The following is a 26,281-nucleotide window of genomic DNA, read 5'->3' on the forward strand; positions in this document are numbered from 1 at the left end:
TAGGCAAGCCACAGTCCAATTTATATGGAAAGTGGTTTTCATGAAAGATTACATGTCTTGATATCTCTATGCTATGAAACTTTAAATTTAAGATAATATAACCTTTTGTATTTTGCGGGAAGCCAAGAAAAATACCTTTGATAGATCTATCATCTAATTTTTTCCTATGTGTAGTAATGGTACTAGCATAACAGAGACAGCCAAACACTTTTAGAAAGGAAATGTCATATGGTTTTCCAAACAACTTTTCATGAGGAGTGATGTTATAGTGTGACTACTATTAAGACTATGAAGACTAGGATTTTTATTAAACATTGTCTAAGAGATATTTAAACCCAATCAATATTTTGAAAGAGAACAAAAAAAGATAACCAAGAACAACAAAGGGGGAAATAAAGATCAGAGAGAAGCGCAGCAGAGCTCTTCATTCGAAGAGCTCTGATACCATATTACCGTTAATGAAGATGAATATTCCTTGTCTGATGTGGTGCATCAAATGGAGCGCACGAGATCGCAATGGAGAAAGGGAGGTTCTGATGAACCCTAATTGCAAATGAAAAAGAGACAATAACTTAAGCATAAAAGAGGGAAAAGCAGAGAAAAGAAAATACAAAAGAAATTCTTATTTACTTGTATATTAGAGAGTAAAATACATGGTGTATATATAAGAAAAAGATTAAGACCTAGCTGAAACAGAAAAGGAAAGTTGGGCCAAACAAACAAAGCCCAATAACTTAAAACAGAAAAACTAAATATGTTAACACTTTTCTTAATTTAAACAATACTTTTCATTCTATTTTTTCTCTTTTTTTTTCATTTTACCCTGTCACTTGTCATTCACTCAACCAAACAAAGACGTACTATCTATCGAGGATAAAAAATACTCATAGACATTTCATTAACAGATAATGATTCAAAATCTCCAGCAGCTTGATTGGATTTGAATTCTCTTTGTATAACTATCTCTGAATCCATTCTGCGTTTGTGGAAGAGAAATGTTGGTTCTTGTGGAGATGGCAATTCAAGTGAGAGACCATTAAGATATGAAATAATTGTTTTCATTGTCGGTCTATCCTTTGGATTTTCTTGAACACATAATAAACTAATATGAATGCATTTCAGAACTTCAATCGGTGAATAACTTTCTTTTATGTAAGAATCCAAGATGGATAATGGTTCATGATCTTTCCATTGTTTCCAAACCTGAAATAGTGTATTAAGAATAATATTAATACTTAAAGATTTCATTAAACAAAAAATAAATATGTTATATAATATATAATATATATATATATATATAAGTGTAGATTATCGCACTCACATAACCAATGATGCCTTCTCCTTGAGTGCGAGATTCATAAAAGTTTACATTCTTTTTTCCAGTGATAATCTCAAGAATTATGATACCAAAACTAAAAATATCTGACTTTTCAGAAAATTGTCCAAACATGGCATATTCTGGTGAAATATAACCACTGCAAGAAAAAAAAACTCCACATTAACTCAAAGATAACCTACATAGTATATGCAAAAGTGAGATTTAGAACAAAATATCATTAAGAAAAAACTTACTATGTTCCAGCAATTCTATGCGTACTTCCACGATCTTGATTCATTTCAACAATTTTAGCCAAGCCAAAATCTGAAATTTTTGGATTCATATTTTCATCCAATAAAACATTACTTGGTTTGAGATCACGATGTATAACTTTACATCGAGAATATTCATGTAAATAAAGAATTCCTGAAGCTGTCCCTTGTATAATATTATAACGTTTAGACCAATCTAACTTTTGTTGTTGAGTACCTACATAATTAATTTAAATGATCATGAAGAAGTTAAAACATAACAAATACTTGTACTAATTTATGATGTCTTGTATTAAAAAGCATATATATGTTTAAAATACTTAATTAATATATGACATAGTGTAGCAAAATAACTATAAAAAGTTTTAAAGATAGAGAGATATCTAACCAAACAAAAGATAATCAAGACTCCCGTTTGACATGTATTCATATATAAGAATTTTTTCTTCTTCTTCTAAGCAAAAGCCCACCAACGATACAAGATTTCTGTGTTGAAGGTTGGCTATCAATAGAACTTCATTCTTGAACTCTCCTAAACCTTGTTTAGATTTTGTTGAAAGTCTTTTTACAGCTACATGACGTCCATCACAAAGAATTCCCTGAAAAAAAATACATAAATAAGTATTTATTTATATTAAAAGACATGATAAAAATAAATTATTACATTTTTCACCTTGTAAACTTCGCCAAATCCACCTTTACCAATCTTATGTGTAGGCGAAAAATTATTCGTTGCCGATTTAATTGTAATCAAATCGAATTGCAGTCCCTCTAAAGTGATACTTTGCTGACCAACTAATAAAAAAAATTGTTTAGTTTGCTGAATTAAATTTGAAATTTCCTAAAATTTGCAAACGAATAATGATGAATTGAAACTTCATTTATATATATAATCAGGATACTTACAATTTTCTCTGAGAAGAGTGTTATAATTAGTTTTCCTTGTTTTCGTCCTTAGCAAATAGTAGCAGAGAGAAAGGAGGAGGACGAAGACACCTAAGGGGACAACAATTAAGATAATTGTTTTTGACCCATTGTCATTTTCTGCATAAGAAACTAACTCCAAGATCAATGAGCCATCGATAAACATGAAGAATCTAGTTTTTAAAAAATTGTACAGAAATTTCTCCTTGCTTTTAAAAAACATTAACCATTGAAATTATATATTAAAACGTGAAGTTGTTAAAATGTACCTTTTTACATTGCAATTCAATCAGATTACCATATGTTTTCTTACACTACCAAATCAAAATAACCTTGGAAGAAATTAACTTTAAAAAAGTTGAATAAGTTTGAAAGTTGAGTAAACAGATAATGTGTGAATGCAAATATTGCAGGAATAGAAGATGACCTGTAGCAGGAGAAGAAGAAACTGGCTTGCGCCCATCAACTGGAGAAGCTTCAGTGTGAAATGGGGACAAACCAAACATAATATAGCAACTTGGATACAGTACTTTTCCCTCTGGACTCCCCAAACAACACCATGGAATTTCCTTTCTGATAATGCTATCTAGACAGGTATTGCAATCCTCAGACGATAGATCAGGCCTACACTGAGCAAGAGTATAGAGGGTTTGTTTATCATTCAGTTTTCCAGATTTAATTCCATAATTCTTAGTGGTTGTGTGCTCCGCCTGAATATCGAACTGCACTTGAGATAAAGAATTGGCCAAAGTCCATGTGAAGAAGCTCTGCAGCTGGTTGGGTTTGAAAGTATTGACGATATTGAAGTGGCGATAAGTAGGAGCTGTGTCCAGTGTAGGGAGAGACGGGTGATCGGAATAATGAAGCAAACAGTGATTGTACCAAATGGTAGCCTCTTTGGAGGAGAGGCACTCTGAGGATATTTTTTGGGTTGCATTTTGGATACATAGCTCACAGAGGGTAGGGGAAAGGTCACCGAAGCACATGAAGAAGCCACTGACCGTATCCACGGTGTTGTTGAAGAAACCGGTCTTGTCGGTGGACTTGGAAGTCAAGGAAGTGAAGAGGGTTTCGAGATTTGACCGGAAAGTTTTGTCAGCTGCGATCATGGTTTTGTTGCTGGAACAATTGTGGGAAAGTTCTGTCAGAGCTTGTGAATCTGTGTCGGAAGAATGTGTGACCTCAACGAGTTCCGAAGGTGGCGGAGAGGTACTGGGGCGATAGAAAGGATACACATCACATCTCATGTTACAGCTGGGACTACCAACAGTCATCGGTAACTCTTGTGGACATGTCTCTTGAGCTTCCGCTACGCTAACATTTAGACATTTTCTGCAATCTTGGGGTGACAAATCAGGTGTGCACTGAGCTTCGCAGTAAAGGGTATGAAATCCAGCTATCCTTGCTTCCTTTGTGGCATACTTTTTGTCACCAACAGCAGAATTTGCTGCCTTTTCCACCACTTCGTTAATGGTTTTGGAATACAAACTCATCAAGCTTGTCTTATTGGACACATCGACAGAGACACATGAAACGTAGCCCGAATTTAAGTCAGGGGTGGAGAAGAAAGAAACGTTGGAATACCGAATCATGCAGTCTCTGTAGGTAATCATTGCATATGTGGCTAAGGAGCAGAAAAACACTTGATCTGGATCTGAGAACACTGCTTTGGTTGCGCTTTCCACACACTTGCTACAAAGCTGAGGTGGGACGTCTCCCCAGCAGAAGAACATTCCGTAGACATTACTTTCGGGGTAGTTTTTAGTGGCCACTGTGGTGTTGTAGAATGGCTTGTTATTGGCGGTGGCATTGGAAGATAAATCAGAAAGAACGGCCCTCAGGTTAAATTCGAAGGCGCTCTTTGGAGTGGTTCTGTTTAAATATGCGCATCTGGGGCCGGAGATACTACGGTCGAATTGTGCTTCAGTGGTTACGAAATTGATGATGAAGCTGAGAAGGCTAAAGATGTGGACAAAGGTTAAAGGAAGCCATGGACTCGTTTGTTAATCTTGGATAATACTACACTACCATGCAATGGTGTGTTTTGGAATTTTATTATCTATTGGGAATTCGCAATACCCATGAACTGTACTTAAACACTTGAACATCTTCATTAACCAGCAGAGGAAAGTAGCTAGACGACACAAGTCAACGAATCGTTGAGTCAAAAAAGAATAAAATATCTTCATCTTCCTGGAAGGTGTACTTTGGAGCATGAGGGTTGAGGTGCAGTGCTCCCCAGCATTTAATTTTTTGTTCACATTGTTGCTTCTGATGCTTGTTGAATTTGCTATGTATAGCTGGCTAGCACAGCACAATGAAAACAAATTTTCATGCTATTTTATGGGGAAAACAAAAGTTAGGAATAAATAAAATTAATCACATGCGCGACTCAACGTATTTTAATCTCACGCTGTCTAACTTAGATTAGTCAAAATCTTTCACCCAGATTCCGCTGAATATATTTCATTTTAGGAAGAGGGAACTTTACACTGCTACAAATCACTGCCAAATACAGTGCAGGTAGGTCTCTTAAAAAATGGCATAAAAAGAGAAAAGAAAAACAACTTCAAATAGATAGAATTGTTATCTCTGTCTTAATGCATAATGGATTATTCATTCTGTTAATTATTAATTCTCTTGGCTGAGCCACATGGGCTGGGACTTGAGGAATTAATCTAAAACTTTGTTTAGTCAAAACCAATTAATCACTATTTCTCAAGACTCGTTCTATGTCATGGTTTTCATAAAATATTCTCCTAAGAGTTTATTTTAAACATTTTATATATTAATTAAATTATATATTATTCTATAAACTAAACAAATCATTAGTATCTAAAGTAGTTTTTATTATTAATAAATAATTTTTAAATTGATATTTAATTAGTTACCAAACTTTTAACTACAATTTTTAAAAGTTGTATAGTTGGTAGTTAATTAGATATCAATTTAAAAACTATTTATTAATAATATAAATTATTTTAGATACCAACCATTTGTGTAGTCTATAAAATAGTATTCAATTTAGTCAATATAATAACTAATTATTTTTTGTCTCTTTCTATCTAATGATTTTCTTTTAGAGTACCAATTAAAGTTCATTATACATGAGGATGACAATGTGGGCTCACTCATCCTACATTGGCTTGCTCCGCATTTGGCCCGCCTCACATAAGAAATGTGGATTGATTTTATTGGCCCGCCCAGCTTAAGGGTTGACACACCCGCATAAAAAATTAATGTTTTTTAGATTAATGAAAAATAATTTTTCAAATATGAATTTTGAATAAATTTACTTTTTGTTTATTAAATTGATTTTTTGTCTTATTAAGATGAATTAAGTAAATTGTCTTACATTATTATTCTCATGACACATGCGTAATAAGATATGGATAAAAAATATTTATTATAATTATGATTTTCAATGAAAATTGAATTTTAATCTTATTAATAAAATATTTATTAAAAGGTAATACATATAGACACATGATATATGTATTTTAGAAAGACAAAAAAAAACAATATTTAATATTTAATAACTATTATCGAATTTCATCAAGGTGTTATGAATTAAGAATTGATGAGAGTTTCTTCATGCACCTCCATGTCTTTCTTCTTGCATCTCATACTTTAAAAAAAAATACACAAATTACCCTTTGACATCTTTCATTGAACATTTTTTCAAAATGTGAAATTCAGAGACTTCTCGGATTATAAAATCTGAAAGTTAAAATTTGTGTTTCAGAGTGTACAATCCAGAGTACAAATTTATATACTACATTGTAGAACTTTTGAAAATATGAGACTTCAAGAAGAAATTACAAGGGTGTAAATTAATTTCAAGTTTTTTAAGATACGCGGGTTAGGAAGGTTCGTCCTATCTTACACTTCACTCATATATGTTGTGAGTTATGTAGAGCAGGACTAAATGAAACTCTCATCCATAAGAAATTAACCAACTATTTGGATGAAAATTACTCAACCAAATTTCATTAATAGAGAATAGTGTGAAACCATTATCATTCATTATCATCTTGATTGAAACTTGATTTTTGTCATGTAATTATCTCTCAAGACATTTTATCCTCCTATTTACTCTCAAATAACCCACAACATGATTTTAGTCAATATGATATAGTGTATAGAGTTGCAAGAGTTGCAACAATGATCAAGTGAACCATTATACTATCTATTTAAAAAATTAAAAAATTTGTGAAAAGTTTATAAAGAACTCAATAATATAGTTGCCCAAATTCAAATTCTATTTTTTTTATAAATTTACAAAATTATGAATTTTATGATAAATATGAGAAGAACTCATTAATATAGTTGCCCAAATTAAAAATTTGAATTTTATGATGAATTTTTAACAAGTCGGTAATGTATAGTTGCCAAAATTCAAGTTTTATTGGCCCATTTTTTTTAATTTGTCTATTATTATAAGATGTAAATGTTCTTATGCATTTGTTACAATTCAATGCCCATGGTTAAATTCTATGTTACATCAGAAACAAATAAGACACCAAGGACTATGACCATAGTATTATCGAGGAAAGAATTTAGTTAGAGAAATTTCATTGATGGAATCAATGATATTATCCAATTCCTCATTGGTAGCCATGTTGTCTTTTCTATTACTCTTAAAATAGCCTGGTTCATTCGGGGAAGGCAAATTGATTGAATGGTTGTTGAGGTAAAAAACAATTGTTGCCATTGTAGGTCTGTCGTTTGGATCTTCCTGAACACACAACAAACCAATGTGGATATATTTGATGACTTCTTCGCAAGAATAAGGTCCTCCTACATGAGGATCCAATAGTTCTAGTGGTGTTTCCTTTGTCCACTTTGTCCAAGCCTACAATTTCCATGCGACAATGAATCAGATCAAACTCTCAACCTCATATTTCTCTATTTACAAACTAGAAATGGAATAAATTTTCTACTTACATGTTTTCGGATGTCATCAATAACCTCTGATTCAGATGAACAACATTTTCTTATTCCACTAATAATCTCTAGAACCATAACTCCAAAACTAAATACATCAGATTTCACTGAAAATTGTCCATGCATTGCATACTCAGGAGGCATATAACCACTGTATATAAAACATTACCAAAAAATTTAAGTGAGAAAGAATGACAATAATTGTTAGTTAAAACATGATATGATAAAGTGAATGAAATAAGAATGATATCTTACTATGTTCCTACAATTCTGCCGGTACTTTCTTCAATTTCATCTCCAGCAACAATTCTAGCCATACCAAAATCTGAAATCTTTGGATTCATATTACTATCTAATAAAACATTACTAGGTTTAAGATCACGATGTATTATTTTTAGACAAGAATCTTCGTGTAGATATAAAATGCCTCGTGCAATTCCTCTTATAATCTTCTGTCGTTCAGACCAAGATAATAGTGCTCGCTTCTTGATATCTAGAAATAAGTCAAACATTTTAGAATGATCATTTATTCAGTTTTGTTATGAAATCAGAAAATAGTAACACAACAAAAGAAAGGATAGAAACAACAATTCCAATTTTCTAAATGGAGTAGGTTGTGTTACAAAAACAAAGTTTATCTATTTAGTTAGATATAAAAATCACCACAGGACTAACATAGTTTTTTACCTAATTATTCCACAAAAGCAACTCTCCCATAAAATAAGTACTAACACTAGTTTCAACCTAATAAAACATAACAAAATAGAAAATATTATATGTGACTTAAAGTATCTAGAAAAGTCTCAATTTATAACACTATTTCGTGAGATTTTTGTTAAATGCTCCAAACTTTGATCTTAACAATTCTTGGAAACTGCTTTGGTCAAGATGTGCAATCTAATTATCTGGACTATAATGCTCCAAGTTGATTTTGTATGATTTTCCTTTGCCTCTCTTCCCTCCAAAACGTTTTTTTTTTTCATAGCTACTTCTACCTTGAGGTTTGCTTTTGGTGTTAGCCACAAAAGCACCTTCAACATTTTCTTCCATTCTTAGTGATCTTCTTTGCTTAGTGGCTCAATTAAGTCTAAGAAAAAAAAATTCTCCACAACTCTTTGATCTTTAAGCTCTTCACCTAACAATCTGATTTTAGTAACCACTTTAAAAAGTCTATCAGAATACTCCTTCACTATTTCAAACTCCTTCATTTTGATTACTTCAAATTCTCTTATCAGATTCAACACCTTCATCCTCCTTGTTCTTTCACTGCCTTGAAATTCCTCCTTAAGCTTGTCCCAAGCCTCTTTTGTTGTCTTAAGATTCAATATCTTGATAAAAACATCATTGTGTACTGTTACATGTATAATGGCCAGTGCTCTGCCTTCCTTTGCCATTTCTTCAGTATGGAATCTTAATTGAGCCACTGCTGGGTTGTTTGGTAAAGGGGTTGGATTACTCCCATTTTCCACCACTTGCCAAAGAGTTTGAGATCTCAAATGAGTCCTCATTTTCCCATCCCACAAATCATAATTTTCTCCTACAGAAATTGGAGCTGGAACTACAGAACTATTGCTAGATGTCATCCATTCTTATTGTATAAATTTCTGGTTTGTTTATGACTTTGGATACCATGTTATGAAATTAGATAACAGATAAAATAGGGAAGATGGGTTTTGTGAAGTTGAACAACGGAAGAAAGGAGAAAAACAACAAACTTCAATTTTCTAAGTATAGTACGTTGTGTTACAAAAGCAAAGATTGTCTCTTTGGTAAATATATAAAAGAGATATAAAATTCTCCACAAAATAAGAACTAACATAACTTTTTACCTAATCACGATAAACAAAGCAAAACATATGCACATTAAAGTATATAGAAAGTCTCAATTTCTAACAAGTTTGAATCAGAGTAAATTTTAAAAGTCATGCATCTTACAAGACATCTTTTGTTTGATGTCTAATATAGTTTAGAATATCATACCTGATAAAAAATAATCAAGACTCTTGTTTTTCACGTACTCGTAAATGAGTATCTTTTCATCATCTTCTAAGCAAAATCCTAGTAATCTCACTAAATTTCTATGTTGAAGCTTGGCTATAACTTGAACCTCATTTTTAAACTCTACTGCACCTTGCCGAGAGCTTCCTGTAAGCCTCTTCACAGCTATTTCTTGTCCATCAGAAAGAATACCCTGAAAAACATACAGTTAATATGGGAAATAAGTATACAACTATTACCTTTTAATCTGGAACTAAATATTTACCCTATAGACTTCTCCAAATCCGCCTTTGCCTATCATGTTTTCTTTAGCAAATCTATTTGTTGCAGCTTCAATTTTCGCTAATTCAAATCTCAAGGACTCCAAAGTGGTACTGTCATTCCCAACTACAGAAAAGAAATTTCAATTGAGTTTTTAAGCTAAAAGAAGTGCTTCTTGAGGTTCTGAAAAAAAAAAAAACAAGTGTATTTTTTTCTGCATTACAGCTTTCTTTGAGAATGTCATGCTGATTCTTTGTTTCTTTCCTACGTAGAAAACAACTGCAGCCCAAGGATAAAAGCACCAGTGAAACAACAATTGGAACAACAGTCACAATTATTGTTAGTGTCTTCTGTTTTCTTTTCCCTGCAAGAATATCGATATATACCTTATGTCATTTCTACTTTGCAGCAAGTATTATTTATCACGCAACTAAAATAATATAATTCTCATGACTGATGGGAGTTTTATCTTTTAGCAATTGCTCTTGAATGATGAAGAGGAAGAAAAGAGCTTGGTTGGCAATAAAATGCAAAATGAATGGCTAAGAGAGAGTGTTTAGAATGAATCTCTATTTCCAAGACCCTTAGTTATCAGACAACTGATGCTTTCTCAACTTGACCTGTCGGTATATGTTCTGAAGGTGTTGTAGATATAACTTTGCCACGTAATAGTCATTGGTTGATAGTAACATATGACGAGTGGGAATTGTGTTATGATCGATAAAATCTTACGATCTGACCCTACTGTGTTGCCTAATTCACTGACTTATAGCTCATGTCTAGTGTATGAAATAGTTACAAAATTGTGATAATAGAATGATCTGAGACACCCAGTTCGTTCTAAACACCTGCGATACCAGTCACATCATACTACTTAACACCTTCAGAATTTTCTCTATTTCTCTGGGAATAGATGAGCAAATGGATTTCCAAGGATTTTTTAAGAGAATAAAAAACCTGAGATAATCATAGCTACCTAACCTGATGAAGCAAAAGGGGGAGGACTATCGGGAAGTGGTGGCGGAGACACCCAACCACTATTTACATGTGCCATACGGAATGGATATAATTCGTATCTAACACCACAACTGGGAAATATTACGTGTCCCCCAGATTTTCCTCTGCAGCAACCGGTTGGAATGTCTGCTATGGCCTCGCTAAGACACCAGCTGCAGTTCTCTTTGGTGAGGTATGGTAGGCACCAAGCATGGCCATACGACTTTTGGTTATCCGTGATGTTCACAGACTTATCAGCGCTTTTATTAGAAGCACTTGCTGCCTCACTTCTCAAATCGTTCAGCATATCCCAGACAATATTGTTGAAGCGTCCAACGTCACCCACGTAGTCCTGATCATTCATAAAGGAGAGTTTAGGACTCACCTCCACAGTGGAGAAGAAACGACGATCAGAGTAGCGCACATAGCACACTTCGTACCATATGATAGCCTCTTTGGCAATGGTGCAAAGCGATGATAAAAGTTTGGCAGCTTCTTTCACGCATCGTTGGCAGATTTCAGGGTTTATTGTACAAAGGAAGCTACCATAGGCAGTGTCTGCTGCGTGTCTGCTAGCTACTGTGGTGTTGTAGAATCTGGCATTGTTAGTGACATTGGAGGAGAGCCAATCTAGGAGTGTTTTGACGTTAGAACGGTAAGCCACGCTATAGGAAGCAAAAGTGCTGTTCCTTGTGCAGTTATAGTAAGCTTTTGAAGCTCCGTCCAAAGCACCTTGGGTGATGGGAGAAGGGGAGCAATGAAGAAAGAGGGAAAAGAAGGTTAGGTGCAAAATGAAGAAGTTAAATGAAGCCATGTATTTTTCGTAAGATGAACAAGGAACTCGGATAATATAACAGAGAGTGGCAATATATGAGATGACAAATGCATTTGAATAAAATTTCTTTCAATCAAGTGTTTTCGGATAAAGTTTCTTTCACATTCTTATTTTTCTTTGAAGGAAATTTTCTTCACACTTTTTTTTTTCTTTCTTTCACATTCTTGTTTTTGTTTTTCTTTGAATAAAGTTTTTTTCACACTCTCTCTTTCTTTTAAATCTTGTTTTTCTTTCATTTCCACCTTACAACTCTATTTAATAATAAAATATTATAATTAACTAATAAAAAAATATAAATAAAATTTTGAAATAAAATAATAATATATTTAATTGTTAGATGGAAGTGGAAAAAAATATGTTGTGAAGTTATTATTACCAGCTTTCTTTATAATCTTTAAAGTTAGAGAGTTACAAGGGTATACTATAATTATATATCGTTTTATTTAAAAATATAGTTAAGATGATAGTTTTTTGTAAATTTTTTTAAAATCAACTCCATCTTTTGGGACAAATTGCTCCACTTTTGTAAAATTTACAAGGATGATAATAGCCAACCCACTAGTACTTATATATTTCCCTCCATTTCATTAAATCCCAAACTCATTTTTTTGTCTTTTTCACTCATGTCATTTCCACCCAATCATTTTATATTGAACTCCACCTTCAAAATCCCTGGTGACAATATTTTATTGTAGTAATTATAAAAGGTAACGACCCACTTCGCGCACAACAATTATGGAGACAACCTGATTGATTCTCTTTAAGTGAATAGTTAGGATCACTCGAAAGCAGTGTTATCTACAACTTCTTCATAAATTCAATACAAACTTTTATTTAGAATGACGGGCTACACATTGACAATAATAATCAATCAATAAAACAATTATTTTATTTTACAATTTTACATCCTAGTACAATAAAGTAATGTTTATAATGTTTACTATTACTAGTAATTGGGTGGCAACAAATGATCATTCAATAACAAAAACTAGATATCAATGAAGTCCTTAATTGTTATTCAGAAACCTGGATGCGAATGATTGTGATGACTATTTATGAGAACTTCAACACTCAAATATTAAGAGAAAGTGGGTGAAAGAAGAATTATGTTCATACTTCCATTGTCAAATTCATCTCATACAGTAGTTTTGACGGGAATATAGCTGTTATCCATTACAATCAATGAGCCAATTGATGTTTGTAAAGGCGTTTTCAGACGTAGTTAGACAGATTAATTTTGTAAATGTCTTCATTAACAGAAAGTACCAATCATAAATGCAATAATATGTTAGAAATTGACCGAAAAATGCTTGTGTATCACATGTGATACCATGACTGTTTATATATAGAAGATTACGGTAAATCGAAAACGTAAAAGGTAGACGTACTTTATACATACACATGCCTGCATTTGGTAAGCCACCCTATTCTCCAAAAACAATGCTCCATTTCGTTCAGCTTCAACTTCAACTTCAACAACCAAAAATATTCAATTCAATTCCCACTGCTCTTCTGACATTGAGTTGGGTTTTGAGTTTTGTCGTGACATTAATATGTGATGAGGTTTGTGTTGCATTGCATCTTCTTCGGTGTGGACCCAACACTTCATTCATGGCCGATCATGATTTTGTGACCCTACCATTGTTTCACAATTCTGAAAAAATGCACAATCAATCACCTGCATTTTTAATTCAAGCATGTTCATTCCTATGCTATATAGGTTCTGCATCTACTTGAGGTGGGTTTCCATTACTTTTATCATCAAAGCTATTTTAACTGAATTTTCGGTCCAAAATAATATCATATAACAAATACCATTGATGCCATCACTCATCTTGTCCCAATCCTGGTTAGATATAATGATGTCGTCCACTACTCTGCTACACATAAAATATATTGGTCTGTGAGAAGATCACAAATAAACAGATTAAGAGCTCTTGAGGTGATAAACCAACTTGGGTCCATTCGATGTCATCCTCTAGACGATAAGATCCTTCCATATAAAAATAATAATAAATAATTCTTCAAGGAATCATATTTTATAAATAGTGTCCTCTTAAAAATCCATTACGCTAATATTTTGATTAATTTGAAAAAAAATTAATAGTACATTGTAATTGTTACAGAGAAAGATATTGAAAAACTAAGCTTAAAATATTCAATTTTATCTGTTCTCTATGTTATTAAAGAGGTTTTTTTTACTTGTGGATCTAAAAATAGTTAATATTATTATTATTATTATCACACATCATTACCTTAATTTAACCAACTAAATTCTATCATAATCAGTATACTATCACATAATCAATATTATTATTTGATAAATGACTTTTATTATGATATATTATGTATTCAATGTAATTATTTATTAAGCAATATATTGGAAATCCTCATTCAATTATCTTTTGTATTTATCTTCACCTTATTACCCAATCAAATTTTAACAAAATATTACACAATGAAGATCATTTTTTATAATTGATTTTTATTATAAGATATTGTTATTAATTCTATTTATTTCCTCTTAAAAGTAATAAAAAATAATCAAATCAACTCTATTGGTATGGGCGAGACCGCCTGCCTACCTGAAACCTGGTCTATCTGACCGAGACCAGAAAAATCCGGGAGGGACCATGGAAACTTGGTTGAGACCACGGAAACTTGGCCGAGATGAGGGAAATAGTCACGAGAGTCGAGAGTGTCTTCCATACATAATCCCCCCCCCATTCGGTGTTCACCCGAGATCGAGAGATGAAGGAGAAGCACAAAGACGAGAAGGACCCCAGTCAAGCACCCAACAACCTACCCTTCCGAAGGAGAAAGACGAAGACTTCAATAGTTCTATAGGTCTCATCTCCCTAGCAGGAACATCAACGAAAGCCTATAAATAGACTCTTAGGGACTACTCTCAACTTTTTCATACTCAATATATTCTTTATACATTATACACTATATTTTATGTTCTTAATGACTTGAGTGACAGATCATCTTCAACAGGTGGAGGTTGTGGACTTTACTAACTTAAATCATGCATGCCCAAAGGATTGTTACCAAATATTGATACTTTGGTAGATAATGCTTCGGATTATAAAATCCTTAGCTTTATGGATACTTATTCCGGATTTAATCGGATATGTATTTGATGACTTTTTACGGCAAGTGCACCGCGTTTGTCAAAAGTAATAATTGTCCCTAAGGACGGATATCGATCCCACAAGGAATAGTGAATTATCGAGTACAATGATTGCTAAATATAAAAACAGAACAATTAAAAGAGTAGAGTTTTGAATTAATTGTGTTGGCACTGATCAATAAGAAAATATACAAAGAATTAGTTGTTTCAATTGGAAAAAATAAGGATTAGTTTCATCTCTCTCACTCTCAAGTATTTTGATTAGCATGTCAATATTAAGTTCTTTGATTGAAATTGATACCCGTATAAAAATCATTTATATCGATTCTCAATTTGTCACGGAAAATTAGAAAATTAGAAGTAAAACAACAATACCAATAATCAATCAAGAACTTAATATTAATATATAAAATATCACCTCAATACATAAGAGTTTGAGCAGATTACTCTCAATCCCAAAGGGTAGAATTAACCACGCATACTTCTAGCACATTTCATTCTCCCAATTGGGTTACACTAAGGTTGAGCCTCTAACCCTCTATTTATCCTAGTTTTCTAGGGTTAGGTTGTTTATTGTGTCGGCTAAATGATAAAACATAAAAAAAGCTCAATCTTTCTTTGCATCTTTTTCCATTCTGGACCTTCTATCTTTATCTTTTTAGCTCAAATCATTCATCTTTAATCCAAATCTCCAATCTTCCTTAGAAATCTAAACCCTAAACCCGGTTTAGGGTTTAGGATTTAGGAATTATTTTATATGTAAATTAGTAATAAATCCTCATAAGTACCTATATTTTAATATAAAATATTATTGAAATTAGATACTTATTCATATAAAGGACGATGATAAAACCTCTTTCATGTAAAAAATAACTAATTATTGTTATAAGCAATGCTGTCTGGACTAAAAAATGCAAGAGCAACATAGGCAGACTAATTTCTCAGTTTTTTCCTCACCAAACAAGGAATAGAGGCAAATTTCAACAAATGTTTGACCATTATCAATATATGAGAATTCCAACCAATGTAAAGAAGAGGTAAGAGTTGACGGATGAATGATGACGTTATCACGTTTTCCACATTTTCAATATTTCAATAAAAATGAAAGATTTCCATGGACGAGACAATGTGAACAGGATTTTGTTGAACTAAAGAAATACTTCTCTCATCCTCCAGTTAGTTTTCAGCAAGCTGGTTCTAGGAAAATCATTACAATTGTATTTCACGGTAATCAATTAGGCATTAAGTTCAGTACTCATCCAAAAAGAAATAAGTACACAAAACATCATATATATATATATATATATATATATATTGTGAGTGAAGTATTACAGGAGTGGAAATTCATTATCAGAAATTAGAAAATGCAGTCTTAACTTTGGTGATCACGACCAAAAGATTGTGGCACTACTTCCATGGATATGAAGTAATAGTTCACATGCCGATAAAATAGGTGTTGAGGAAGCCCGACACAACCGGAAGAATGGTGAAAGGGTCCATAGAGTTTTCGGAATTTGATTTACTATATAAAACTCGAGCGCTTATCAAAGGACAAATTTTGACCAATTTTATGACAGAATTAACTTCTCGTCCAAATGTCATACAGAACATGGACGGTACAGAAATAATTGTAAAATTATATTGTGAGATATCACAATTATAAATTAGTATATTTAAATATATAATTGTGAAATTAACATTTCTATGTTAAAATATAATTTTAGTTATAAATATTTAAAAATGTATTTCGCTTTACTTCATTCCTAACCTAAATTTCTATTTTTGTCATTTCATTTTCAAAAATCCATTGATGATATTGCGGCACACATTTCAACCAACCCAACCCTTAATATTCTGACAGAAAAGGGGCCCGTATCTAAGGAAGCCGAATCTTACTAACCCACAATCTTCACATACTTGGATTGTGGGGACATAATGATCTTCTTTTAGACTCCCACTTTTATTTAATTAATTTATGATTGAATCAAAATAATTTTTCTCTTTAAATTTTTTAATTTTCCCAACAAATTAGTTTTTTAAATTAGTATTATCAAATATTTTATATTGAAATCAATAATAATTTATATTTTTTTTTTATTTTATTGAAATATTTTTAAGAACAAAATTATAATCAAACTGAACTTCAAAATAAAATCCAGGGCAGAACGTTAATCACGTCTAGCACTACTATTAAATTCAATATGAGCTTTATAAAACAAAATCTTATTAGACTTGTAGTGTGGAAACTTATGATGTAAAATCAATTGCTACAAATGTTTTCTCTTTCAAAAACTAAATAAGAATGGTGAGATCGTTTCATACAGGAACTAATCAAATACCTGGTATTAATTTTGAAAAGACATATATTTCTTTATTTAAGTAGTCTAATTATACAAGAAGCACTCAATTTACATATGATCTTACCACTTATTTATATGATTCTCCTCCACATTATATTTATATATAAACTCCTTAAAGGACTTAATTTTTGCAAATTCTAGAGAGGACTACTTACTCGAAAAAAATAAGTTTGAAGACACATGTGATATAATAGTCTTAGTAAGTATTAATTAGTATAATGATATAAAAAATTATCTCATTTGTCTATTTATTTATATAAAAAATATCAGAAAAATGAATTTATCATAATTGTTCTTTATCTAAATGACATAAGCATCTTTGTATAATATTAATTTATTCGTGAATATATATATATATATATAATTATAAAATACAATTAATTTTTATAATAATAAATGCATAACGATGTTTAAATTAATGTAATAAACAGTTTAATTTTATAATTTTTAATTTTAATAATTTTTTGAATTGTTAAAATTAAAAATTAATTACATTAAATAATAACATTAATCAGAAACGCGCATATGTCTTGTCTCAATTTGCTATAAGATGTTCGATTATTGTTTTCTCTAGTTGGTTTTTACGTATAGGTTTTTAGTTTGTTTATTTGTTGGGTTATCATGTTTACTCCTTTTGTGGCTTTGGTGGTTTTTTGGTTTGTTTATGTTTGATGGTGGCTCTTTTCTTCGTTTGGGAGTGGGTGTGTTGGAGAGATATGCTATAATGTCTTGTTATGGATATGAGTTAAATTATCTCTGAAATTATTTTATTTATTTATTTATTATTGTTGATAAAAAATAAATAAATAAACACACATATAGATATCATGTGATGTCTAGATATGCAAACAACACTACAACATTTTTTAGTTTAGACCACGCTAAAATAAACCATAGGTATAAAAGTGTTGCCTAAACCTACTAAATGCCACAGTTTTATAAATGTGGCCTAAAACTTATAAGAAGCTACGGTTTTTAACCCGTTGCCCCTTTAAACCACACTTATCTACCCGTAGCCTTTTGGTTCTACGAAAAAATTGAAATGAAATATAATTTTGCGGGAAAAAGCTTTTTTTTCTTCCCTCTTTACCCAAAAAAACGAATGCACTCAACACCCAATACCCTGTTTTCCCGTCTCCCTCGAGTTCTTCGTGTTCTTCGTGTTCTTCGTGTTCTTCCTCTCTCATGCGGTCTTCCTGCTTGCTTTCTTCGTCAATGTCTTACGTTCCTCATTCGCGTTCTTCCTCACAATCTCTCCTCACTGTCTTGCATTTTTGTCGCCATTCCTGTCTGATGTTCCTCCTCACTTAACACCGAGCTTTGGTAAGTCTGTCTGTCATATGTCTCGCTCTTTCAACTATATAATTTAGGGTTTTTTTTCTTAGACTTGTTTGGATGAATTTTGTTTTATTATTTGTTTGGGATTTCGAAGATTTTTAGGGTTTTGAGTGTCTGGAAGTCTCTAGCCTCACAACACCGACGAAAACTTCATATTCACCTTTGATGTTTAACGCGCCGCTGTTGGTGCTCGGTGTTGCTGCTGGTGCTCAATAGAAAATTCAAAAAATGTTATTAGACCATGTTATCCTACTTCTCAACATTCATGAAAACTGGATGAAACACACTTTGGGGTAAGTCATGTTTCAATTAATTTGCTATTTACATCAGTATATATTTGGATTGAGTTAGTTCTCTTCATTTCTAGTGGGAATCCTGATACAATCCTGTTTATTCGTAAGTGCATCAGAGCTTGCGTCTTCATTCTCTTGTATTAGTAGTCAAACAATCAATAAACCAGTGGTGCCAATGGAATAATATTTTTAATGATAGTATCTGGTACGTATTTCAATTGTTGTTATATCCGTGGGCATGGTATATATATTCTGGTTAGTGATCCATTAGGCTTCTTGCTTTGTCAAGGCAGAATTATACAGTGCAGGGCTTGTTGGTCAACTAAAACAAAAATGAATTTGGTTTGCTTGATTTACCGCAACACTTTTGATGATAAAAATACTTGTGCATTGATTTGCAGATATTGGGAGAATGATAAGATCTGGTTAGATTACAAACCAGTGCACATGAACACGTTGAACAGGTGGAATCATTCCCTCCTAAAGCTCGTGTTTATTGATATACTTGTTTAATTACTACTATGGATGATTTATACGGATTGTTTCACCCAGTATGAAATATGAAATGGCAAGTGCAAGTGAAAAAAGATTCAATAAAAGTGTTGTAGATGCATAATCGTTTCATTCATCATCACTCAATAATATACGATGTCTGTATTGAAAGCTAAGAATAATACCCTTAAATCCCAATAAAAGAGATGATTACCTGCACAATAGTAGTTTTAGTCTGTTTTGAATTCATTTTTATTTTTCTAACCTAAAGTTGCAAATGAAAGCCGGATTTATGTTGTGGAAAATAATTAAAGTGTTATTTTGAATGTTACTGACTTGATGTGCTGCAATTTGCAAATGCAGATGATCTAACAATGGATGTCTAACTGATTTACAAGATTATAATTGTTCAAGATTTATGGTTCTACTTAAGCAACATCTGTAGTAAATTTAAGGTTGCAATTAAGACAAACCCAAAGGGGCAACAACTAAATCAAGCTAGAGATGACTGCAATTAAGATGACTTTTCAACAAGTATTTCTCCATAATTTTAGTTTATAAATTTTTATATATTCAATTTCATCATTATTGTAGATTATTACTTCAGCTATTCTAGGTACATTGGGAGCGACACTCATTGGGCTTGTGACTTCAAGAGAAGATATTCCATATCTGCTCAAGGCAAGTAAAATTCCTAAATTCCTTTGTTTGAAAATTCATAACTGGGTTGCCATTTTTCTGATCTTTCTATGTTATAGGTGCTGCTACTAGTTTTTTTGCCAATATGCTGCTACTAGTTTTTTGCCAATATGTTGCTCTATTTATATCCTCTGTTTTTGGTGCTACAGAACATGTTTTCTGCATAATTATGCAACAAAATGTTAGTTTTTGTAGGGTCCTTAGGTGCTGAAGGTGTCTAGCTCTGGTGTCTATAAATGCCAAGTAATCATGAACTTATGATCCACTAGTTTAGAAATGAAGTTGTGTGCAGGGAGCAATGTGTTTTTGCTGCTGTAGGGATGTTTGAATTGGTTTTTTGTTGGTTAGATGATGATGGACAGGTTGAGGAACTTGTAAAAAAAAAATCTTAAGAACTTCAAAAGTAAGAAACTAGTAAAACAACTTATGTGTGTAGTAAAACAAGGTTGTTATGAGCGAGGAGCAATTAACAAGTAGTTGTATTATATTTGACACAAAGACCTGGTATTGAGTTGAAGATATTTGTTTGATTTCTTGAATTTTCCTGTTAGATTTTTTTTTGGTATCACACATACTTGAATTATTCACAAGAGTCTGTGACTGTTGGGTTTATTAGTTTGTCTGGGTGGTTATTTTAACTTAAAATGAAACTATAGTATGTCCTTGCATAGATGATATTTTATACACAATTACACATTCACACTGAAGATTAAATGCTACGGGGGACTAGGTTCCATGTATGAGATTAAATATTTGTTTGCACTATGCTATAAAGTATCATTTTAACCAATGAAAGCTCAACTTCTTGAAAAGTATGTCACTTCATTTTACTATTTGAGATATCATATATCTATTTTTACCTTATGCTAAATTCAATGAAAGTCTTCAAGATTTAAATTCTAATAAGTAATTAGTTGACTATTTAAGTGCGTATATTGGTGCAGAGGGTGCTTGGAAGCATGTAAACCAAGCACTAGTACTTATCACTCTTGGAGGCAATGATTTTGTGAACAATTATTACCTGCAGCAAGATCTCGCCAGTTTTCTCTTCCAATACGTGAACTATATCATATCTGAGTATCGCCTAGTTTGGAAGGTATCAATAATATTTCCCAATAAAATCTATATATCGTTGAACCATGCATGCCCTTTCATGCCTATAGTTCAATTAATTTGTTAAGAGTTTTGAGAAATTTAATAACAAAGATATGTACTTCAAAGGCTAATACTACTGAACCAGTAAAGTTAATGCTTGCTTGACTCAAGTTAGCAAATGAGTGTGACTATGCAGGAGACAAACATTTGGTTGGTGAATTGTACTAAAATTGTTTTGGATCTTGTTTAACAACATTTCTTCAAGCAATAATCAATAATATTAGATTATGTTGTTAATTACTATTTTCATTTGTTTAAATAGATTTCCCAAGTCATTATTAATTAAAACTTCTAAGGTAGTAATAATCCCTTCTTCAATTAATAATATTTTATTTTGTGAAAAAAATTTATTCTGATAATTTGGATTTTAAAAAATTCTAAATAAAAACTATTAACCATTTTATTATTAAAACTAAAATTAACAAAAAAAATTATTTTATTATTTGTTGCATATTTAAGTTATAAATAAAATTTTATATATATATTGAATATTAATGGAGTAAGTATAGATAGCATGATACTCATGTACCTACCTATTAAAAAATAATTAAAATACTCATATTTTTATTACCATATAAACTCCAAGTATAAAATTAGCATTTTTAATAATTTATTTCCTTGAGATTTTTATGGTCCAAAGAATTAAATATTTTGGTAGTGTTATATTTATTTAAAGTGTTACATCAAAGTTTAAGACATGTTACTGATTATTTTTATACAATTATATTTTGGTAGTTTCTATATTTATTTTATTTGAATTAGATTTAATTAGTATATATTTATGTATTTTTTTGCAGTTTGAAGGCAATGAAGACTATGAAGAATGAACTTATTGATATGTAGTAAAGAAATAATACATTATGTTTTTTTACTGAGTTTGTAGTTTTAATTTTGAAGACTTGATTGTTATCGTTATACTTTAAGACAAATTTTTTGATTATGTAATTTGAACACATGTATTAAAATATATGAGATTTCTTGTTGGGTTACTTCTATTTCAATACACATTATCCTTTAATACTTAATTCTTTTCATCTTGAATTTTTGTATGAGTAATTTATCTAAAATTAAAAAATGTATTGTTGTTTTTGTCAATACTTTAAGCAAAGCTTTTAAAATTGTGGCTGTTATAAATATTTTAGGCAACGGTTTTAAAATTGTTGTCTTTATAAAAATCGTGGCCTATTACAAACGGCCACGCTCACCTAGATCACGGCTAAAAAATCGTTGCCTAAACTTTAGGCCACGGTTTTTATGCTTTAGACCACAATTTTATGCTGTTGCCTAAAGTAATAATTGTTGTAGTGCAAATAATAAATTAGGTGTCTAAAGAGTGTCTTCTTCCATCACCTTCCGCAAAGTTCTCTCTACATTTTCCTTTAAGAGTCCTTCTCTCAATCAATTTAATCATCCAAGTCAAATTTATGTCATATATAGGTGCAAGACTTTACAAAATTTATCATACATATTTAGAAAGTCATAGTTAAAAATAACTCTTTTTTGAAAAAATTAGTATACAAGAGTGGACTTTTTCTTCTGAAGAAAATAGCTTCAATAATTAGAAACATTAAAGTTTCACACTCTTCTTTCCTTTGTGTAATATTTTCTCACTAGGTTTTCTAACAAAATCTTTGAACAGGGGAATCACGATGTTCTAATAAAGCAATACTTTCTTGAAATAGTGTATTTCATCAATATTATATCAAAATTTAAATTAAGATAAATTATAATTGAACAGTTAAATTAATTACTATAACTAATGAAACTTTATTATAATTAAATAATTTAATTTACTACAATTAAATAAAATCAAATATTACTCTTTTATTGAAAGCACGTGAGTTTTTATTTAGAAACTGAACATTTGTGTGAATATCACCTAAAAATAACTCAAAATATAAGTGTGATTTCTTCTTTATTTTAAAGCAGAAAACATCACATTCAATCAAACTTAGTCCAGAGGAAAGAAATTTTCCAGTGAAATTAGTTTGAAACCCATGAATTCGAAGGGTTATTTTTTCTTTTTCTTTTTATTATATTAATTTATTAAATTAAAAAAATGAGTTATATTTATTATATTACTAATAAAATATTTTTAAAAATTATTTTATATATTATTTTAATCTTAGCGATGGTGTATATAATATAAGAAATAATTTTAATAAAAAATGAAAAAAAATCTGTATTCTATTTTGAAAAGATATTCAAATCCTTGATTAAGAAAACGTAATTCCAAATACTATTTTTTAAACTTTCTAGGTTTAACTTATCTTTCTCAACGATTCACTTATTTTTGTAATTTTTAAAAATTTATCTATTTTAATAATTTTTAAAAATTATCCCAATTTCATTAAAATTATCCCAATTATCCCAATTTTTAAACTTTCTAGGTTTATTATCTATTTTAATAAACTACTATGTGGATATCTATGATAATTGTATTTGTATTATTTTTTTAGAAATCGGTTAGTTTTGTTAAAATTAGTTATTATTTGCATGAATCCGAATATCTTTACCATTTTGGACATTTACTTTAAGATATATCACAAGTTGAAAACAAAAGAATTGTTGCTGAACATTATCAAACCAACTAATTTTAACATTAAACATAGTGATATGGTTTTCTCTTGATATTTTAATGGACTAAAAAGATAGAGTTTATAAATCACAATTAAACTATTCTTAAATAACTAATCTAGATTTAAGTCTTCGTCAAAATTATCAGACAATAATCACTTAAACCCCCTTTTAACAGCAATGTTTTAACCTTAGTGTGAGAGTTATTACATTGGAAGTGTTACTTTATATTTTTTATTTAAGTTTTATTAAATATTTAATTAGAGATTATGATATTTGTTGATTTTATAAGATTAAGTAAGATTTAAAGTTTTCTTAATAATTTTTCTTACAAATATAATAATAAGTTAAGAAAAAAAATTAACTAATTATTAATATCATGAAACTTTTAATAAGAAAGAATGATTTCGAACTAATAAAATATCATACTTAAAAATAATATAAAAAAAATTACTAAGAGAAAAGACACAATGATTTAAGAATAAGAATAGAAAATTATTAAATAATAAATAATTTTTAAAATAGAAAATAATTAATTATCAATATGTATTAATTAAGTTAAATATGTTTTTATAAACTAAAAATTATTAGTATTTAAAATAATTTATACTATTAATCAAAAAATTTAAATTAATTTTTAAATTATTTCTAAAATTAATTAATAAAATTTTAATTATTAATTAATTTATATTTTAAATTAATCTTTATACCGACTAATTGATCGTTTTTGTTTGGTGGGTGTGAAAATATTAGCTGTCTTTTATAGATTTAATTTGAAGATTCCATTAAAGTAGAAAGTATAAACTACAAAGTCTAGTATTAAGTGAAAGCTTTTATAAAAAAACAGTTTTTTTTCCTTCCTCGTTATAATTTCTAATTATTAGGTCACATTATGTATTTTGAAAGCAAAATGTTTTTTTGTGTAGGACTAAACTCAAAATCAAAGTCCTATATATTGGGAATTGAGCTTATATAAGTACTAGATAGAATCATATACTTTCGTGAATAAATAAACTCATACTATTGTGATATAATCAAGCATAAATAATGCTTATTTTTTCTATGAAAACAATTCTGAAAAAGAGAGTTGGAATTTCAGGTTTAACCAAAAAGTAAATTAAAAAATATGTACAATTTTTTATTATTTATCTCAAAGTATAAAATTATTTCTTACTATACCTTATTTTTGCTTCCAATACCATTGATAACATGTGAACAAATGAACTTTAACATTAGTTTTTTAAAGTCGAGTACTCATGGAGGTAGAATGAGAAAAAGTAATATAGGTTATTTTTTCAGCATCTTAACAAATTCTAACATAAATATGAGAAAATTATGAAAATTACACAAATATGAAGCAACAATGAATCCTTTTAAAAATAAAAATTGAGATAATAAAAAGAGAGGGAAAAAAAAGAATAAGTTAATGAATTAATTAGAGCAGTTTTCGTTTTCTTAATTAAGCTAAGAGAAATAAAGAGGGCACCTCTTGTCCTTGAAATTGGTCAAGAGGGAACCATCAGGTCCCACTCCAGCATTACAGTTGACGTGCATCGTGTGGCGTTTGCTCTCCCACGACGAAATCTTGAATCGGATAACAGACGTCAATTCCAAGCGGAACACCACGCTACCGTCACCCCTATCGCTCTGGAACTCCGACCACCGCTCACTACTAACAGTCAATGAGGCGCCGCTAAGTTCGCCGTTCACCTCTGTGGTGTTCTTGGGTTCTTGGTAAAACGGAAAGAGTAACGGCATGTAGCCTATTTTCTGGTCCCGGTAGAAAACCGCTCCCTCCATGGACTCATAGGTAACCCCGATGTTCTGGTTGGAATTTCGCGCGCTTACCTTGAAGGCTATGACGGCGTTTATGAACCCGGAATTTTGGGTCAGGCCCGGCATGTTGAACTCGTGGATGTGAAACCTGGGCCTGTGGGGCCGGAGACTGAGCCAGAGGATGAAGGTGATGAGGCCCACAATTAAAAGGAGGCCCAAGAAGGTGGCGCAGATCATCTTGGAGACTCGCGTTGTGAGGCTTTCGTGGACCCGGTGGACATAGTAGCGGACGGAGCGGTGCCGGTTCAGTTTCAAGGGTTTCGGGGTCGGACCGTGGACGTGGTGAACGGGTATGTGGTCGTTGTTGCGCATTTTGGTTTGTGCAATGCTGGAGATGATTGATGAATGAATGAATGGTGATGATGCCTTGGAGTTTGTGGTTTTGTAGTCAAGGTAAGAAACGGATTTTGAGTTTGGTTCATGGCGGAGGAAAAGAATAAGAACTTTGTCTCATCGGTTGCATCTCCTCCTAGGTAAGAAAAGGAAACAATTTTTTTGTTGTAGCTTTTGCCTTTCGCAGCACGTTTGGGGAATTGCATCTTACACTTGTTAGCTTAGCGTTTAGCTTAAAGAATTAGAACAACTACTTCATTAGGACATGATGAACTTGGTTTCTTTTACATTAAATGAAAAATTCTCGTCACTTTCATATGAACTTGCGTCCCTTGAATCATGGTGCAAAGGCTATGCATGTTATACATAGGGAAAAGGACAAAATTCAAGAATGATGGATAATTCGGATTTGATAAGGTATAAAGGTTTCGTATGATGTTGCCTGAGGTATATATACGAATTTTACGCATGGAGATCAAGGGATGGGGACCTTACCTTATATACTAATATGAAT

The 26,281-nt window shown here is 31.2% G+C and overlaps 4 protein-coding genes across 14 annotated transcripts; 1 reads left to right on the forward strand and 3 right to left on the reverse strand.

The window, feature by feature from the left end:
- Window positions 1-611: 611 nt before the first annotated feature.
- On the reverse strand, window positions 612-4,400 carry LOC137829633 (cysteine-rich receptor-like protein kinase 10). The gene is made up of 7 exons (XM_068636482.1): window positions 2,942-4,400; window positions 2,497-2,634; window positions 2,264-2,385; window positions 1,979-2,189; window positions 1,573-1,807; window positions 1,322-1,475; window positions 612-1,203 (listed from the first exon to the last, which is right to left on the reverse strand). The coding sequence occupies exons 1-7, from the start codon at window positions 4,245-4,247 to the stop codon at window positions 865-867; spliced, it is 2,505 nt and encodes an 834-aa protein (XP_068492583.1). The 5' UTR covers window positions 4,248-4,400; the 3' UTR covers window positions 612-864.
- Window positions 4,401-6,894: 2,494 nt separating this feature from the next.
- On the reverse strand, window positions 6,895-11,709 carry LOC137828881 (cysteine-rich receptor-like protein kinase 10). Of its 2 annotated transcripts, XM_068635624.1 has the most exons (8): window positions 11,157-11,546; window positions 10,702-11,068; window positions 9,944-10,084; window positions 9,725-9,846; window positions 9,442-9,652; window positions 7,717-7,954; window positions 7,462-7,612; window positions 6,895-7,369 (listed from the first exon to the last, which is right to left on the reverse strand). In XM_068635624.1, exons 1-8 carry the CDS (start codon window positions 11,220-11,222, stop codon window positions 7,058-7,060), a joined length of 1,608 nt encoding a protein of 535 aa, XP_068491725.1. In that variant the 5' UTR covers window positions 11,223-11,546; the 3' UTR covers window positions 6,895-7,057. The 2 variants fall into 2 exon arrangements, with proteins under 2 accessions (XP_068491725.1, XP_068491724.1); XM_068635623.1 differs by having other exon boundaries at window positions 10,702-11,709.
- A 6,357-nt stretch (window positions 11,710-18,066) lies between these two features.
- LOC137828449 (uncharacterized) lies at window positions 18,067-22,010 on the forward strand. 10 transcript variants are annotated; one of them, XR_011083885.1, is made up of 8 exons: window positions 18,075-18,367; window positions 18,477-18,675; window positions 18,750-18,880; window positions 19,077-19,139; window positions 19,531-19,701; window positions 19,784-19,848; window positions 20,811-20,962; window positions 21,819-22,010. XR_011083885.1 is itself a non-coding variant. In XM_068635035.1 (6 exons), exons 2-6 carry the CDS (start codon window positions 18,611-18,613, stop codon window positions 21,846-21,848), a joined length of 384 nt encoding a protein of 127 aa, XP_068491136.1. In that variant the 5' UTR covers window positions 18,075-18,367; window positions 18,477-18,610; the 3' UTR covers window positions 21,849-22,010. The 10 variants fall into 10 exon arrangements, 2 of the variants coding, with proteins under 2 accessions (XP_068491136.1, XP_068491138.1); XR_011083884.1 differs by having other exon boundaries at window positions 18,784-18,880; XR_011083886.1 differs by lacking the exon at window positions 18,750-18,880 and having other exon boundaries at window positions 18,067-18,367.
- Window positions 22,011-24,866: 2,856 nt separating this feature from the next.
- LOC137828932 (NDR1/HIN1-like protein 26) lies at window positions 24,867-26,065 on the reverse strand. Its single transcript, XM_068635698.1, has one exon. The coding sequence runs from the start codon at window positions 25,744-25,746 to the stop codon at window positions 25,063-25,065; it is 684 nt and encodes a 227-aa protein (XP_068491799.1). The 5' UTR covers window positions 25,747-26,065; the 3' UTR covers window positions 24,867-25,062.
- Window positions 26,066-26,281: the final 216 nt, after the last annotated feature.

This window comes from Phaseolus vulgaris, chromosome 7 (assembly GCF_000499845.2).
Source record: "Phaseolus vulgaris cultivar G19833 chromosome 7, P. vulgaris v2.0, whole genome shotgun sequence".
NCBI classification, from domain to species: domain Eukaryota; kingdom Viridiplantae; phylum Streptophyta; class Magnoliopsida; order Fabales; family Fabaceae; genus Phaseolus; species Phaseolus vulgaris.

What these genes read in the sequence shown, in the direction of transcription:
- LOC137829633 (XM_068636482.1), bottom strand. Translation starts at nt 4,247, where the DNA reads ATGTTCTTCTGCTGGGGAGACGTCCCACCTCAGCTTTGTAGCAAGTGT. An exon ending in CACTCTTCTCAGAGAAAATT is followed by an intron (nt 2,386 to 2,496) that starts GTAAGTATCCTG and finishes TTTTTTTATTAG; the next exon opens with TTGGTCAGCAAAGTATCACT. An exon ending in GAGAAGGCATCATTGGTTAT is followed by an intron (nt 1,204 to 1,321) that starts GTGAGTGCGATA and finishes ACACTATTTCAG; the next exon opens with GTTTGGAAACAATGGAAAGA.
- LOC137828881 (XM_068635623.1), bottom strand. Translation starts at nt 11,530, where the DNA reads ATGGCTTCATTTAACTTCTTCATTTTGCACCTAACCTTCTTTTCCCTC. An exon ending in TCCCCCTTTTGCTTCATCAG is followed by an intron (nt 10,085 to 10,701) that starts GTTAGGTAGCTA and finishes ATATTCTTGCAG; the next exon opens with GGAAAAGAAAACAGAAGACA. An exon ending in TGACATTCTCAAAGAAAGCT is followed by an intron (nt 9,847 to 9,943) that starts GTAATGCAGAAA and finishes TCTTTTCTGTAG; the next exon opens with TTGGGAATGACAGTACCACT.
- LOC137828449 (XM_068635035.1), top strand. Translation starts at nt 18,611, where the DNA reads ATGTTATTAGACCATGTTATCCTACTTCTCAACATTCATGAAAACTGG. An exon ending in TGGATGAAACACACTTTGGG is followed by an intron (nt 18,676 to 19,076) that starts GTAAGTCATGTT and finishes ATTGATTTGCAG; the next exon opens with ATATTGGGAGAATGATAAGA. An exon ending in ATATTCCATATCTGCTCAAG is followed by an intron (nt 19,849 to 20,810) that starts GCAAGTAAAATT and finishes ATATTGGTGCAG; the next exon opens with AGGGTGCTTGGAAGCATGTA.
- LOC137828932 (XM_068635698.1), bottom strand. Translation starts at nt 25,746, where the DNA reads ATGCGCAACAACGACCACATACCCGTTCACCACGTCCACGGTCCGACC.